The following is a 15,975-nucleotide window of genomic DNA, read 5'->3' as shown; positions in this document are numbered from 1 at the left end:
TGGAAATTCACAATCCCATACACAAAGAGACAGTTTAAGGAAGCAATGAATACTCTCAAACTGTATGTGAACAGAAATAAAAACTCAATTCTGAACTGGAGCAAAAACAAACACAAACAAACACCTGCTCCTTGACAGCAAAGTTGACAATGGTGGTCTTTGTAGAAATCTCTGGTGTGTAGTGGGGGTTAGACAGTTTGGTGGTGATGTAGAAGCGAAACTCTGGATTGTACTCCACCTCCTTATCACCCAGCTTCAATATCAGCCTACCGCCTTGAAAAAGCACACACAACAACACACCCTAAAAGTTAGCATTTACTAGTTTAAACACTTCGACAGATGCCATTTAAATTTTTTGTGTCAACGTCTGACCTATTCGTGTCAGGGACTTGTTAAGAATTGGATTGAGAGAGGGGTCCAACTCCTCCTGGACATTCTGCAGCAAAACAGGATTCCCAAACTGGATGGATTGCTCCAGCACCCGCAGGTAGTCTGGCATCTGAAAGTCGATCACTTTCAGACCCTGCACATGTGGACACACAGGAGGAGACGCAGGAGAACAGAAAGAGGCAGAGCGCAGAGATAAGTTACGTTATCAAATCAAAGCTTGACATTTTTATTAAAAGTTACGGGACAAATGTCATTTATATCAAAGTCCTTAAAATCAGTTCTAAGTCTTTCTATTATATTATCAGAAAAATACATGTTTGAAAACTATTGGTCTTCTGCATGCAACATTTTAGTTGTAAATATATGTCATTGTTAGATCATTTGACTGAATTCACAGTTTTTTTCTGGAAAATCTTCAAGAAATTTGGAAAAAATATAGTAAAAATATTTATTATTTATTCAGAAATGTAGTCTGTCTACATAAAAGTTAGCGCGTTATTGTGTTAAAGCATTAATTAATTAACGGCGACAGTTATTTTAGCGCGAATGAACAGTTTTTTATTTTATTATTATTATTATTATTTTGAAAGTCAGCTACTCACTGACTCTGAATACACATACAGAAAATGACACATTTGAATCGTTTCCCAGCACTAGTAAAGAAAAGACACAATAACATTGAATAGGAATCAGAATACGATCCACTGAGAAAAGACTCACCCTTTTCATCTCCATATTCTTGATCCACTTCAGAGATTGGCCTTGAGGGTCCACCATCAGCGGCCATCTTGAAAAAAGGAAAGGAAATGTTATAAGTCAAAGTGTATCCACAGAATGAAACACATGTTTTATTTTGTCAACTTAAGAAACTGGACTACAGCTTCTCTTAATAAATAACTTTACTTAAGTGTGTCTACACGTACTGACCGGTTTCCACGAGTCACGATAACTCCATTCTCAGTAGAGAAAGCGTCAGAGGGCAGGCCCTGTATGTTCCAGTCCCTCACTGCTGTGGGCCTGGACAGAAAAACTGCAAAACTGAACCCTGGTGAGCAGGGGATGGCTAAGTCCAGTACCTGAGGAAAAGAAGCAACCAGAGAGCGAGAGGGGAATAAAGATAGAGAGGAGAAAGATAAAGAAAGCGTAGTGTAAATCATGGGGTTTGCTTGTGAAAATACATTCGAAGGATATTACTTTTTACTGAGCTGCGCATGATGTTATTGTATGTTTCTGAGGTGTGTGTCTCACCCCCTGCATCCAGATGGCGAGAAGCTCGTCCCTGTAGTTGGAAAGGAAGGGTCCCATGTAGGACAGGTAAGAGGCTGCTAGCAAACAGTCTCCCACCAGGTATCCCATGTTTTCTTCAAGACCCTGAGGAACACACACGCTGATCACAATCGAGTAGGATAAAGGTTCTTGTTTTTGTTGTGTTTGTGTGCACGGCTTACAGTAACTCTCTCCTCCCAGCGAACCCTCTCTCCAGCAAGTCCCGTCACCAGTTTGTCAGCTCGGTCCAGTTTCACCTCCATTTCCTCTGATTTCTGCCTTAAACTCTCCTTCGTGGCCAGCTTCTCACCAAGCTCCTTTTGCAGCTGGTCCAGCTTCTCCGCCACCTGTTCAAGCACACAGACACACATCAAATAAGTTACAACCTTTATATTCGCAAATGTTGCACTAGTATAGGCTGTTTTTGATATGGACTGGGCTCCATACCTCTTGTAGTTTGCTCTGGGCCGAGGCCATGGCAGCCTGTTTCTCTTCAAGCTGGGACGTGGCAGCATTCAGTTGGGCCCGCTTTGGCTCCACCACCCTGAAGGCATTCCCATAAACCTGGAAGAACAACATGCACATCCATGGATTTAGTTTTGCTTTCTATTTGACTTTTTATGTATTCGATTCGATTCACAACATTCCAAAACATGAATAGAATTTCATGAATAACTGCAAATGTAATGCTATCTAATGAGAAAAAGATAGCATTACAGGACACAAATAACTGAACCATCAAAAAAGCTAAACTAAAAAACAATATAACGAATAGTTCTCATTGTTTTGTGATAGCTGTTGCTGTGCTTTGTGTTTGCTGCATACATTAAAAATACAAACAATTGACACAATCATTTATTACAAATTATGAATTGTAATCTATTATGGCCAGTGTACACCCTCTTACCTCCATGGCTCGGACCCACATGCAGAGGGACTTGGCAGCCAGCGACACCTTGCCGATGATCTCCGGCTGGAAGTCCACCTGCCTGCAGTACCGGCTGATCTTCTTCAACACACGGTCCGAGATGTTGTCCTTGTCGAAGTTAACTAAGGTTTTGATGAAGTTGGACTCACCTGTCAGAAACAAGGTCAGATTGTCAGAAAAGCAAGAGGCTTAGTTAAATGAATTCTACCTTACCTTTATTACCTTTTTTTTGTCTATTTACACACATTTTGGGGTAAGCCATTTCTAGTATAAAAAAAACGGGTCCACACTGAAAGGATTTCTAATATAGTATTGGTGATTTATTTTTCAGTAACACCTTTTCTTCACTCTGTACACAATCTGTGCACTTCTGTTTTCCCAATCCTCCTCCTCCTCCTCCTCCTCCTCCTCCTCCTCCTCCTCCTCCTCCTCCTCCTCCTCCTCCTCCTCCTCCCTAAATACTGCATGTTGCTGTCTCTCACCTATCTGCCTCTTGGCTTCTGCCCAGGTAGGCTCTTTGCCCAGAAGGGTCATGACCGCCGTCATCACCGTCTCCACCAGGGTCGGGGGGCGGCCATACGACTTGATCTCTGTCATGTCCTTCTTATTGAGAGACTCCAGAGCCTATGTGTGAAAAGAGGAAGGAAAAGGAACATCCACAAAAACATTTGTGGATGTAGGAAGATAAGTCATAATGTTTGACCTCCAGAAAGTACACACAAAACAATGACAAGGTGCTTACAGTGCAGCAGAGAAATGGAGCAGTCACTCAAACTCATACAGTTCACCAAATATCAAGGGAATTATTTAACTGGACATACTAATGGAGGAAGTGTGAACAGAGATAACGCAGACAGAGGGATGGATTAGTAAAAAGTCAACAGGAAGGAGCCTCACCCTCATGGCATCTTGCAGTGCAGGCAGGACCTCGTCCAGATCTCTCTGTGCGTTCTCAGCCATGGCTTTACACTGCAGCTCTTCTGCCTTGATTTTCTTACTGCTAGCACTCACCACCTAAACACAAACAGAATATGTGTAAGTAGGTTGCGAAACCACATCACTTCCTTGAACAAATGAGTTCTTTAATCCATTAAGTTAGTGTATATGTGTTTGGTGCTTACATCCTTCTGTTTGTTAGCTTCTCTCTTCTGCTGCACAATGACGGCCAGGTACTCGTCACACTGTTTCTGGAACTCGGCCACCTGGATCTTGGCTTCCTCCAGCTCTACAGACATAGCCTCCACTTTCACCCGCGTGTCGCTGATCTTGAATAGGCCATTACTCAGTTTGCTCACCTGCTCCCCCAATTCCCTGCGTTTCTCCTCCAACAACCTGGAGGGAACCACACATGAAGCAATTTTAAGTGGTGCGAAAACCAAAAAAAAAGAAACAAGAATAAATGAAGAACTCATTTCGAAGGTCCCTACTTCTTGTATCCAGACACCAGCTCCAGGTAGTTGGTGGGGGTCACATAATTATTTCTCTTCAGCTCCATTTTCATCCTTTGGGAGATCTGCACAACCGACTGGTGTGTGGTCACAAAGATACTGGCAACCTTTGTCTGGATCTACAACATCATGCAGCATATGTAACAAGTTCATCAGGATCTTCAGGATACACATTTTTTATGATTTATACATTGATCTGGTTATTGATGTTAGTCTTAGACCAAGGTTCAGTGCAGTTCAAGTTAATAGAGATATAGATAACAGATTTCTGTTTTCTACACTAGAAACCTTTTCATGTGAGTTTTTAAACAGTTCTCAACGTTTTTTGAAAATAACTGACCTTTTAATAATGTGGAAGGTGTTTAATTTAACATAATACTAAAGTGATGTCAAGTGAAATGCTTGATGTCATACAAAATGTTTACTGGGCATCAAAAATTAGGGCGCTTCCTGTGAAAAAACGGAGAAAAAAGCACCAGTTTTATTGTGAAAAATCTATTGTGTGACGTGCATGCATCCCTCACCCCCTCAAAGGAGCCCAGATCCAGTCCATCCAAGTACCGCTCAGCGACTTCCAGCAGAGCCTCTTTGGGCCACTCACAGAACCAGTCAATGGTGGTGCAGTTAACCAGCGCTGGGTAATGGAGGATGCGGTCCCTGATGGCAAACATTGTGGATATTATGATGCCCCTTATAGCAATGTGGTCAGAGGGTCTGTTAACTAGAGCAGGTGCATTTGGCGGTTGGTTAGACAAAAAATAAAGCCACTATGGATGTCATTCAATGTCCCTTAAACTAATGCTGCCTTTTGTGACAACAAGCTCTTTATTTATAGAAAGACTGGCACGCTTATGGCAGTCAAAATTGCTTTTAACAGACCAATTTTTATATAAATTCCTACGATAAGTAGCATCAGAGTAGCTGTAGAACTACAGTGCGAGTGTGTGGGTTTAGCTGGTTAATTTGTGTAGCAGACTCTCTGAGCCCTGGTGATGTGATATGGCTCCTGCTGGCAGTCAGAGGGCCAGAGTACGGTGGTTAGCTCTGGGTAATGATGCCTGTGAGCCCAATTAGTGGCATTTTGTGTGACCAGTACCCTGTGCCACTACTTGGAAATGGGCCATTAATGCTTGAAAGGTTTTTTTTGTGGAAGAAATGGGTTTGTAAATATATGTTATAAACAGAAAATGTGTGACCCCAGTGTAACTTTGAAAAGCGGCTGAGAGGCACTGCAGGGAATAGTTAACCTGTACATGACCACCAGAGCATAGAATTTACCTTCATTAACAAACACAAGTGCCTCGGATGTGTCTGCTTGCCTGGGTCAAAAATGCATCAACATGCATATTATCTTTTCCTCTTTCATTCAGTTAATATAAAATATTAGCAAAGCATGTCTAGCGAGAGTTGAAGACATGACTGTGAGTGCCAATATTTTGTCGTGTGTAAAATGTAAAAATTATCCAATAAAATAATAACGTTGTTTATATAAGTTACTTGTTGTTAGGGCAACAATGCATGCTGGGACATTTTGGGATTGCAACATGATTCATGCTGTTCCATAAACCTGAGCAACAAGAGCTAACAGGATCCTCAAACAGAGGGGGAAAAAAGATAAAGGAGGAACAGATTGTGCAGCAAGATTAAGACATAGTGTGCGGCGAGGAATACAACCTGTATGTACCTGAAGGGCTCTCCCACGGGGCTCATACAGAGCACGATGTGCAGGTTGTTCCGGACTCGCTCTATCAGGTAACTGAACAAGGACTCAGGAGTCTCCACCACTTTGTCTTTCCTGGCAAACTCTGACAGAGCACTGCACACCTGGAGGTTAGAAGGCAACAATTACATATTTTAAGAATTTGAAATAGGTATCAAGTTATTTGAGACACCCTTTTGGGTAGAGAGGATGCGGACACATGTTTACATTGATGATGGTTAAAAAAAATTGATTTTTATGGCCGTTGTTTAAATGTGTCCTTTGTTTTTCATGTGTTTTTTGTATGTGATAAATTGACTAAGCTATAACTGCATTTTGTTGTGCAGGCATGTGTTAAGGAATTCATCTAAATGGTCTCTAAATCTCTTAAATAAACATTAATGATTTATAGAGGCACACGATCCTACGGTAGGCAAGTTACAATTATATTGGAGGCTGTGTGTCACTGTAAACATTCAGAATTTAGATTTGACCAAACACGATTTTGCCCTATTCAAATTCTTCTTAATGTAAAAACAAATTCCTGGGAATGTACTGTAATGATGGGTTTGATGGAGCTATTGCATTCCTAGTATTTTATGTCAAACCACAGCCAAGATCATTGTCTTTTGTTTTTTCACTAGGTTTGGTTTAAACATTTAGTTCATCCAAAAGATTTTGAAGACAATACAGACCTCAACAAACTCGTCCTGTTTGTAGAGGTTAGGCACCTCTCCAGAGCTCAGGACGTTATTGATATCCTCCAGGAAGGATTGGTCCACGATCTGTGTGTCATTGAACAGGAAGACTGTGGGCTTGTTGTCCACACCGGTCAGCCGGTATAGCTTCTTTATGTCTGAAAAAAAGGATAAAGAACTCAACAATATATAATGACTGAAGATGGGATGTGAGGAACTGAATGACCAAAGACAGATTATATATTCAAAACTATTTTGACTATTTCAGCCAGGCACTAACATTTGTCATGCGTTACACTCAATACTCAAAAACATATGCTCATTGTGATCTTGTTAAATGTCCTTCTTTAGTTTCAATATTTATTCTTTCAATGTTCCAAAAAAAGGGGACACCGTCATGCTATATGTATCTCAAACATCTGTAAATATAGAAGTAGTCACCTTCTCTGAACTCCTGTTTCCGGTATTGCTTGGTGACTTCCACCTCGAACACCTGGTATTCACAGATATAGGCGGCCATCTTCGACAGGCTCTGTCTACCGGAGCCTCCCACACCTACAAGAAGCATGTTGCCCCTGAGCTGCCTGATCACACGCACAATGCGAGTTACTGTGAAGAGAAAACAAAGGAATTATCCAGATCATCATTTCTGTAGTTCTTTTTTTTTAAAACCTATATCATTATGTGACCCACTTTTCTATTTCCATTTCTTATGAATAGTGTGGAATCTGTTCTAATATTAGCATATCACTGGTTATGCCTGCACACTGACAAACCAGTGCAACACGCACACACTAGTGTTGCTCCATGTTGTTTCTGCAGTAATGTAGTGCTATTGATTTGCAGTGGCGTGGGGTAAAGTGTCAGATTGACAGCAGTGTGTGGAGAGCAGAGCCTGCTGCTGAGAGGCCTTCTCTCTCCACTGCAGGGTCGCTTTGAGCTGCGCCTCATGCACTTTTCTTTCAAAAGGAGCTTCAAACTAGGCCTGAATCATAAATCTGACAAACAGTGAACACATCAAAGACACATCAGAGAACAGCACTCGAGGACCTCTTACATTGACTGTGGTAATATACGGGATTGACTGCACAGAATGGGATGGAGGGGATTGACTCTTGAGGGAATGTTGTGTGTCTGTCTTCTGTGTGTCTTTTTAAATGTGTATAAAAGTGTGGGTGGATGTGTCTTATTGTATTTTCAGACGCACCGTGTTCAATAGCATCTCGGAAGAGCACCAGGCTCATGGGCACTACGCCAGGAGTCAGGCTGTAGTCCTCCAGCTGGGTCTCCATGAACTTCTTGAGACCCTTCATGTCCGTTAGGTCCTCATACACTTGAGAGTCACTCATGAAATCACCTGACAAACACACAGAAATAATCAGGTATCAAGTATCTGTCAGTTTGTTTACACTCATTGGTTTGAAATGGCTGTGTGCATAATGGTTTATGTACCAAATATTGGCGGTTGTTTGTTGGGGCAGATGCTGTGGAAGGTGAGGTCAAAGAGGGAGCCCAGTTTCTCCCCCAGTAGAGCAACAAATGCCTCAGAGTCACTGGGATCCACCAGCCGGTCTGAGACAACCCTGGAATCAACAACAAAACATCAACAACAAATATTATCCAATATAAACACCAAAACAAGCAGCATGGTTTGCCCAATGTAAAGTTGATATATCCCAGGGCTCAGCTTTCGGCTAAATATGCATGACATCACTTTCATAATGAGGCTTGAAGTATAGTGAATATGTAATATGAATGTGAAAAGGTAAAACATTTTCTTTCTTACCTAAAGCACTCATGGATCCAGAGTCTAGTGATGCTGTTTTTAGTATCATGGAAGTCTGGATGAGCTCTAAGCAGACCTTGAAACACCTAGAACGAGGAGAAATAAGGAGACAGAGAACCTAGAAATTACAGAAATATTTGACTTCAAAGATACTCTCTTCCAATGTGAAACCGTATTATAGGTAATGTATGTATGTGTGTGTGTGTGTGTGTGTGTGTGTGTGTGTGTGTGTGTGTGTGTGTGTGTGTGTGTGTGTGTGTGTGTGTGTGTGTGTGTGTGTGTGTGTGTGTGATGTGGGTACGCGTGTATCGATTTGACCCATCTTAATGTACTAACGTGTACCTTAGAGATATCCCTGAGGTTGAAGAGGTAATGGATCTTGGCTGGAGTTGGAAGGAATCGAGCTGAAACAGCATAATACAGCTCTAAGGTGGCCTGAGTCAGAATTTCTCCAATGGGCTTTACCTCCTCCTTAAAGCCCTGCAGCTTTTGGTTGATCATAGTACTGTAGATCCGCCTAATCTGGGACTCCTGCACAGAGAAAGAACGGTCTGTTTAAGATCGTTGCATGTCTTTCACTAAACACCAATGTCCATGAAATACATGGATTTAAAAGTTGTACTGGTGAAAGAAAGAAGAACAGAAGAGGAATTGTATAAGGGATGCAATAAATTCATTTCATGTTAGCACATTTTTACATTCAAGGGTGAGGCAACTCAAGTGTTGGCTTCGTGAATGCAATATTGCTTCAGCCAATTTCAAAAGCAAATCTATTTTGTTCTCTTGTGGCAATACAAAAAACCAGAGTACACTACAAATAGAATGAAATAAAGCTGGGCTGGGAAAGGTTAAAAGGAACACAACAACAGAGATGAAAGCATGCCAGAAAATTGAAAAAGACTAAAAAGATACAAGAGGTGAGCTGGAGAGGGAGTGAGCAATGGAAGTACACAAATGCACAATAGAAGAAAACAAGAAAAGATATGATGAAATGTCTGGCAGATGGAGACTCACCAGCTAAAATGTATATATGTGTATGTCTCTTTTAGTTAAATGAGAAAACGGTCAAAACTACTCAATATGATTCCTGGGTATTTGTATTATATTGTTTATTCCATATCGAACGTTTTCCTCAGTGCTTAACAAGGAAAGGTCGGATGAATTATCAGTAGGACTTACATGAGGGAAGGTCATATTGATGAGATTGAATCGACTCTGTAGGCGGCCAGAGATGTGAGTCCTCCCTCCACCTGGGGGCCCCATAGATGCCATCAAGAACATGTCCTAACACAGCAGACACACAAACACAACAGAAAAGAGCACATGTATTGGCCTCAGAGGAACATACTTAAGAAATAAAAATACAACACATGTAAAGTTCATGTCCCACACACGGACAAAGAACAATAATTAAGCAACAAAAGCGCCATTACTCACCTTGACAAACTTTAAGGTCTGTTTCTGGCGGTCGTACCAGAAGCCGTAGTCGATCCAGAGATGGAGCAGCTCCAGCGGTGGCTGAGAGCCGAAGAGGTCGTGCGCTGGCATGTTGAGGTCGTCCAGGAAACACAGCAGGCGCTTCCCCCCCGCTGGCACAAACACGCCTTTGGTTCTCTTCTCTATGCGGCTCTCCACGATGGCCTGGATGTTATTAGAGGTGGTCTGCACAGGGATGGATACAAAGAGAGAGAGAGAAAGACAGAGATGCAGTCATTCAGAAAAGGGAACAAATACAGTTTATTATGAAAATGCATGTATAATTATGTATTTAAGAAGGTGTTTTAGTTTATTAACCAAATGAGACAGTGTCTTGGCTTGTTGGCTAAAAGGAATACATTGTTGTATCTGTATAATATACTTCATGTAAATATAAAACCTTACATAGTATTATCAAAATCTTAGAACTTTTGATGAGTCAATTGTGGGATTAACTATGGAATGTAGCTATGACATTCATATCAATACTTTTTGAGAGTTTTGAGCTATTGACACAAATCTTGAATCTTGAAAATGTAGCAATAAACTGTCCACTGAAAGCAGCAGTCATGCATTCACTGACATACAATTACGAGTAGCTTAAAATACTTTTAAAAATACAAACAAATGTAATGACATGAGGAAAGAAACTTAACTAAACTAACCACAACTACTAGTAGTAGTGTGTTTGTGAAGGTTGACAAAAACGTATCACAGAAGAGTGTGGAGGGAAAAGTGGTGGGGACAGCACTCCCGCATTGGTGATAATGGTGGTAAAAGTGTGGTGGAAATGAGTGCCTACATTATATCCCTTCATCACTGCTATTCAGCAATGACGTGGTCCACTGACTCTAATTGCAGTGAAGCTGAGATGGAGGCTATTCAAAGCCATGATGTGGTGGGATGGAGGCAGTTTCATTCACTCACACAGACATTTGCACAAGCACCCCCTGTACTCAAACACCTCTATGTGACTGTGTCTCATGCTGCAAGTGAGGGGGGAATATACATATAAATATAAATGAATATTGGGGTAAAAATATCACATCTTTTCATGAGAAAAACAGAAGGAAGGGGTAGATTCAAGGAAAGATAAGAAGCCAGAGACTGAGCATCACCCAAAAACAACACATTTCTTTGGAGATAGACTTTTACAGTGTTAGAAGAATAGGGAATAACACATACATACACACACACAGACAATGCAGAGGCACTAACCTGTGAGGACATGTTGACAGTGAGGGAAGACCACTTGTTATCCAAGCCGTGCAGGATGCTCTGGGCCACTGAGGTTTTTCCAGTGCCCACGGGCCCAGTGAGCAGCACTGGGTACCGACCCATCACCAGAGCCTTAGCCAGGAAGTTGTAGCGAACTGTGTCCACTGTGGGAACCATGATCTTATAGAATGGAGCACTGCAGCAGGAATGGAAACAGACATGGTGGGTTATACCGTCTTTCTTTATGCAGATTCAAGAGTAATATTCAGTGGGTTGGCAGACAGCGGATGTCTGATACAAAGGACCACAAGGTCACTTACCTAGCATTGTATCGCCAGCCCTTTGGCAGTTTCTCTTCAAAGGAAGCCCAGGTTTTATTCTTGGTGTCCACATAGTACTCATAAACCGTGTCCTGAAGGAGTTTACAATTCAAGTATAGAGACGGTTATGTATGTTATTTAATTTTTGTATTACAATTATTATTTTTATATTTGTTTCAGATGTTTATATTCATGGGCTTCTGGAGTAATCTATGCTAACAATGGTTAATCTTTAACTATTAATTATACGGCTTTAGTAAATAACATTGTTATCTGTATTCATATACTTGTATGACATTTCTTTACTCTTTCTTCTCATGTTTCGCTATTGTATTACTATTTTGGTAACTCATCAATGCCCTGGTTCCATTTTAGATTTTCCTTTTTTAATATGTTTTGATTCTTATGTATTATAACGTTTCTAGTTTCTTCACCATGAGATTATAGCCCTTATACCTAAAACAATGCTTTTTTTTTTTACAAGCTATGCTTTCTGCCCACATGTTTCAATTTATTTTCTTGTGCCTTGTGGGTTTATATTAATATTGAATAGGTTATTTCTCTCATCTAGCCTGCCCAAGCCTACTTGTCCTTTTTATGCAAAACGTAATTTAGCCGATGAAATTGCTAACAGTACACTTAACACTGGCCAAGTAAGCAAACTAGTGCTGAGTGTTTGACTGATGTTGTATGTCACAAGTGTGTTAACAAGTATTATGCTCTATAGAGGACCTTGCTGGGGAAGGCGCCCTCTATCTCCCGCAGGAAGTTGTCCATCCTCTTGCGTCCATTTTCGTCTACAGAGGCACAGACAGACCAGATGAGGCTGAAGATGAACCAAAGCTCCACCATCCTACCCAAGTTTTCTGTGTCCGAAGTATTCACCTGGAGAGAGGGAGAAGAAACATATTACTTACTCACACGCTTAGGCTTTATTTCAGTTATGAGTCTAAAAACAAATGCAATCTTTCATAAATATTAAGTTATGATGGAAAGTGGTTGTCCATGAGAGGGGTGTGCAGTGGAGGCTACAGATTGCACTTTGTCTCACCCCATTGCTGGGTGTGGCCAGGGAGTCATAGAGGCGGCAGAGAGAGGTTACTCCGTTCAGCTCAGTGATGGAAATCAGCTCCTTGCAGTTTGTCTTCTTAAAGTTCAGTGTGCTCTCCGTGTATTTCTCAAACAAGCGCTTTAAGTGGACCCCTTCAGCCTGTGGAGAAATGAGGCCCCAAATCATCAGTAGATATAAATGGAACAATAAGGTGTCAAGAAAACAAGGAATAAAATGGATATCATTAAAAAAAAGTCAGTGCATTATTGGGATTGAATGCTATGCACCTTGTTTCGCTTGTCCAGCCACGACTGAACAAAAGGCTTCCATCCCAGGTCAGTGTAATCGTTGTAGACCATCCCACAGCGAGACACTGTAGCTGGAGAGGCCTGTGCTAGGTTCTCCGCTTCAAACAGCAGAGAAACCTGGGACAAAACTATTTAGGAACTTTATCTACTCAAGAGACAATCAATTTCAAACAAAAAAGGTCATTAGTTTCCCTTTCAAGCTTCTTCCTCTTTCTAATCATGTTAAGTACATTCGTATTGTTCGAACCTGTTCAGGCATGGAGATTCGCTCTCCATTGATGAGTGTGAGCACCTTGTTGTCATCCATCACAGAGTTCATACTCTCTATCCACAGTGTGTCAACAGGCCCATCAAATATGATCCACTTCTCATCTGGTTTCTCATCTAAAGAAAAGAAAGGGAGATGCAGGTATTGACATTCAAATTATGAGTGACATGGAAAACCACATTTTTTAATACTACCATTTTTTTATGTATAGTATTACCACTCTAAAAGCAAGTGGAATTTGACTTTGTTGACAAAACACTCTATAAGACAATATAAGGATTTAATTTGATGTTCAGTTGAAACACGTGTTTGCATGACCAGCAACGTGTGTTTTAGTGTCAGCACCTGCGCATGCTGATCTCATGAGTGAAGACAGAACTCCATCAGACCACTCGTTGGTGGAGAGGTCGTTTTCTCCATACAGCTCTCCCAGACTCAGGGCCTTGGGGTTCAGAGGATAGTCCTGTATCACAGGGACCAAGGCATAAAAGACAAATGATAAACAAGAAGAGCAATATTATGGCAGATTATAATTACTGATGTCAGCTAACAAATGAGATCAGTAGCTTTCAGGGACATTTAATATTTTAGAGCCTGAATTGATTAGGGTAAAGCTATCACAAACCTAGATTCATTTTAGTAACATTTTAAGAAACACTTTTGGTGTACTGCTTGTGTGTGTATTGTGTGTGTGTGTGTGTGTGTGTGTGTGTGTGTGTGTGTGTGTGTGTGTGTGTGTGTGTGTGTGTGTGTGTGGGTGTGTGTGTGTGTGTAGTGTGTGTGTGTGTGTGTGTGTGTGTGTGTGTGTGTTTGTGTGTGTGTGTGTGTGCCTAATTTTGTCTGCATGAGCATGTAGGTGAAACACGATCAGAAATAGAAGGTAGAGTATCTCTGTGGAGACAGGCAGTAAAGAGGAACAAAGAGAGAGAGATAATGAGAGCCAGAGAGAGGTGAGGCACCAGAAATAGATATGCAAAAAGCACAGGGGGGAAATAGAGAACAAGAGGTAAAAATAAAGACAAATAGGTAGAAAGAAAGCAAGATGAAATGTAAGGCTAGAAAGAGAAGCAGGAAGAAAACATGTCTGTCATTCTAAATGGCTGTTGACTCGTTTCGTGACCCTAAAATGTTCTTTTTAGTTTTAAGAAGCGGTAAATGACAGCGTGTTCTTGTCCATCCACACCCACCTGGACCAGCTCATAGTCAGGCACTCCTTTTTGATGCAGGGTGGTGAGGGCCTTCTGCAGAGTCCTCCAGGTCACACTCTTACCGCTGCCTGTCTTGCCCACCAGCATGGTGGAGTGTCGAGAGTTTTTGGTCTCATAAAGTTGGATGACCTTGGTCAAGGTGAAAGCATTCACCTGCAAACCGCTCTGACGAAGCTCCGCCTCTATAGCCTCCCTCAGCTGCAACGCAATCACAGAAAAAGATAGACGGATGATGGTGATACCCAGAGTGATATTGTACAGATAATGATGATATATGGACCACAATGTACCGAGTCAAGTTGATGATTTTAGTTTGTTAACATATTTATACAGTTTATGACTGTGCTCTCAAAGCAAACCTTACCAAACACTAATTCTCTGCGAGAGCTGATCTGGACTGCTGACTTACCTTGCCATAATCTATGACGGGTGTTTCCACAGCAGGGAACAGGTCCTGGGTTATTCCATTGAACAGCGGCACGTCAGCAGAAGTCAGCTTAGCGATGTTCATGTCTTTCATCGCCATCAGTAGAATCTGTGGACAGAGAACATAATTACATCTATAATGGAAATGTTAGTTCATTTGAACGGGAGGACTGTTGTTAGTTTTGTTGAATTAATAGATCATTGTTTCGTATAATTTCACATTGTAGTAAAAGGTGTCGATAGATGATGTAGTCACAGTATCTACCTACTTACTTCTTGATCCGCCATGGAGTTGCACTAACTTTACATCTGGGAGAAGGCCATTTGATTTGACTAATTCAGACCATTAGACAGGTTTGTTGTAGAATGTGAGCGTGACAAAGAAAGACCTACTTCTTCATCAGGAACGTTGCAGCAAAAGCGTCTCTTCTGTCCGGCATAGCGGAGCAAGGAGGTGAGGGCACGCAGGCCAAAATCATAGTGGTCCTGTTGGGACAGCTGCTGCACTGCCAGGGAGTACAGCGTGAACACCTTCTTAGCCAGGAGCTACGAGGACAAAGGCAGAAAACAAAGGTGACTCAGAGTAACAGAAACATCCACGCCCACCACTGATCATGTTCAGCTGAAGCTACAGTCGTTCTGATTTTACAACAAGATTATTATTAATGGAACGTACACTGATAACTCATTTCTAATGAAGTTATCAGTGTAGAATAACTCAATCCCATGTGCTGATTGCCTGAGCTCTTCACATAAAAGAAGCGGGAATGTTTCATTAAGGCTGTGACAATTCGAAGATATTCTTTAGAAATCGGTGCGACTATGAGCTGTGTACAGGGTAAAAATAGCACGCAGAGAGATACATACACTATACTATCTGTGGTTATTGAGAAGTGAGAGGGTTTACTTATAGATACAGAGTAATGCCATATTTCCATGCTCCTGAATAAATTGTGACTCTAAATTGTGGCCTGAAACCACCAGACTAACCCTGGTTACAATGAGTACATTTACTGTAAATGCACACATGTAGTGTGTAATAGTATTATCCTGGGAAACGTATACTATGCACATTTCTAAAATCAGGGTATTATTTACTTCGCAACACACTATCAGGATACTCCGATGAAAATCAGACGAAAAACCATGCTATAAGTGTGCATGTTAACATATAGAAAGACACAGATACCAGTTTTTCCCCCAGCATAATACAAGTATAAAAGTCCTTAAGTTTCAGTACCTTGCAGTTGTTGAAGCCTTCTCCAAACAGAATGATCTCAGCGATTAGAGTTGAGTCTGGCACCACCATGGAGATGGGTCTGAACATGGCTTTCAGGTTATCTGGAAGCTCGGAACGACCAGCGTAACCTAGGGAAAAACAGACAGAACAAAAAAGATTATAAAGGGGCGGCTGTGGGCTAGTGCGCTGATCCTCAGATCAGGGGAGCAGCCACTGCAGTCAACATGCTGTTGGGTATTGTCCAC

At 41.4% G+C, this 15,975-nt stretch overlaps 1 protein-coding gene across 1 annotated transcript in view; it reads right to left on the bottom strand.

The window, feature by feature from the left end:
- The window catches only part of dnah2 (dynein, axonemal, heavy chain 2), a 46,193-nt gene that overhangs the window by 11,585 nt on the left and 18,633 nt on the right, over window positions 1-15,975 (bottom strand). The window contains exons 39-71 of the mRNA XM_079668532.1: window positions 15,731-15,858; window positions 14,884-15,036; window positions 14,474-14,599; window positions 14,044-14,262; window positions 13,202-13,319; window positions 12,836-12,972; window positions 12,568-12,705; window positions 12,281-12,439; window positions 11,962-12,114; window positions 11,230-11,321; window positions 10,910-11,105; window positions 9,653-9,877; window positions 9,395-9,499; window positions 8,558-8,746; window positions 8,216-8,301; window positions 7,882-8,012; window positions 7,637-7,786; window positions 6,871-7,038; window positions 6,427-6,587; window positions 5,717-5,856; window positions 4,557-4,689; window positions 4,012-4,151; window positions 3,706-3,916; window positions 3,482-3,598; window positions 3,067-3,208; window positions 2,564-2,733; window positions 2,104-2,220; window positions 1,839-2,003; window positions 1,639-1,761; window positions 1,318-1,466; window positions 1,111-1,177; window positions 373-523; window positions 125-273 (exon numbers count right to left, since the gene is read on the bottom strand). Of these exons, the coding sequence (XP_079524658.1) occupies window positions 125-273; window positions 373-523; window positions 1,111-1,177; window positions 1,318-1,466; window positions 1,639-1,761; window positions 1,839-2,003; window positions 2,104-2,220; window positions 2,564-2,733; window positions 3,067-3,208; window positions 3,482-3,598; window positions 3,706-3,916; window positions 4,012-4,151; window positions 4,557-4,689; window positions 5,717-5,856; window positions 6,427-6,587; window positions 6,871-7,038; window positions 7,637-7,786; window positions 7,882-8,012; window positions 8,216-8,301; window positions 8,558-8,746; window positions 9,395-9,499; window positions 9,653-9,877; window positions 10,910-11,105; window positions 11,230-11,321; window positions 11,962-12,114; window positions 12,281-12,439; window positions 12,568-12,705; window positions 12,836-12,972; window positions 13,202-13,319; window positions 14,044-14,262; window positions 14,474-14,599; window positions 14,884-15,036; window positions 15,731-15,858 (4,808 nt within the window). The remainder of the gene's footprint in view (window positions 1-124; window positions 274-372; window positions 524-1,110; window positions 1,178-1,317; window positions 1,467-1,638; window positions 1,762-1,838; window positions 2,004-2,103; window positions 2,221-2,563; window positions 2,734-3,066; window positions 3,209-3,481; window positions 3,599-3,705; window positions 3,917-4,011; window positions 4,152-4,556; window positions 4,690-5,716; window positions 5,857-6,426; window positions 6,588-6,870; window positions 7,039-7,636; window positions 7,787-7,881; window positions 8,013-8,215; window positions 8,302-8,557; window positions 8,747-9,394; window positions 9,500-9,652; window positions 9,878-10,909; window positions 11,106-11,229; window positions 11,322-11,961; window positions 12,115-12,280; window positions 12,440-12,567; window positions 12,706-12,835; window positions 12,973-13,201; window positions 13,320-14,043; window positions 14,263-14,473; window positions 14,600-14,883; window positions 15,037-15,730; window positions 15,859-15,975) is intronic.

The sequence above is a fragment of the Notothenia rossii genome (assembly GCF_949606895.1).
Source record: "Notothenia rossii genome assembly, chromosome: 3".
NCBI lineage: Eukaryota > Metazoa > Chordata > Actinopteri > Perciformes > Nototheniidae > Notothenia > Notothenia rossii.
The sequence above is the reverse complement of the archived record's forward strand: the minus strand, read 5'-3'. Positions and strand labels throughout refer to the sequence as shown.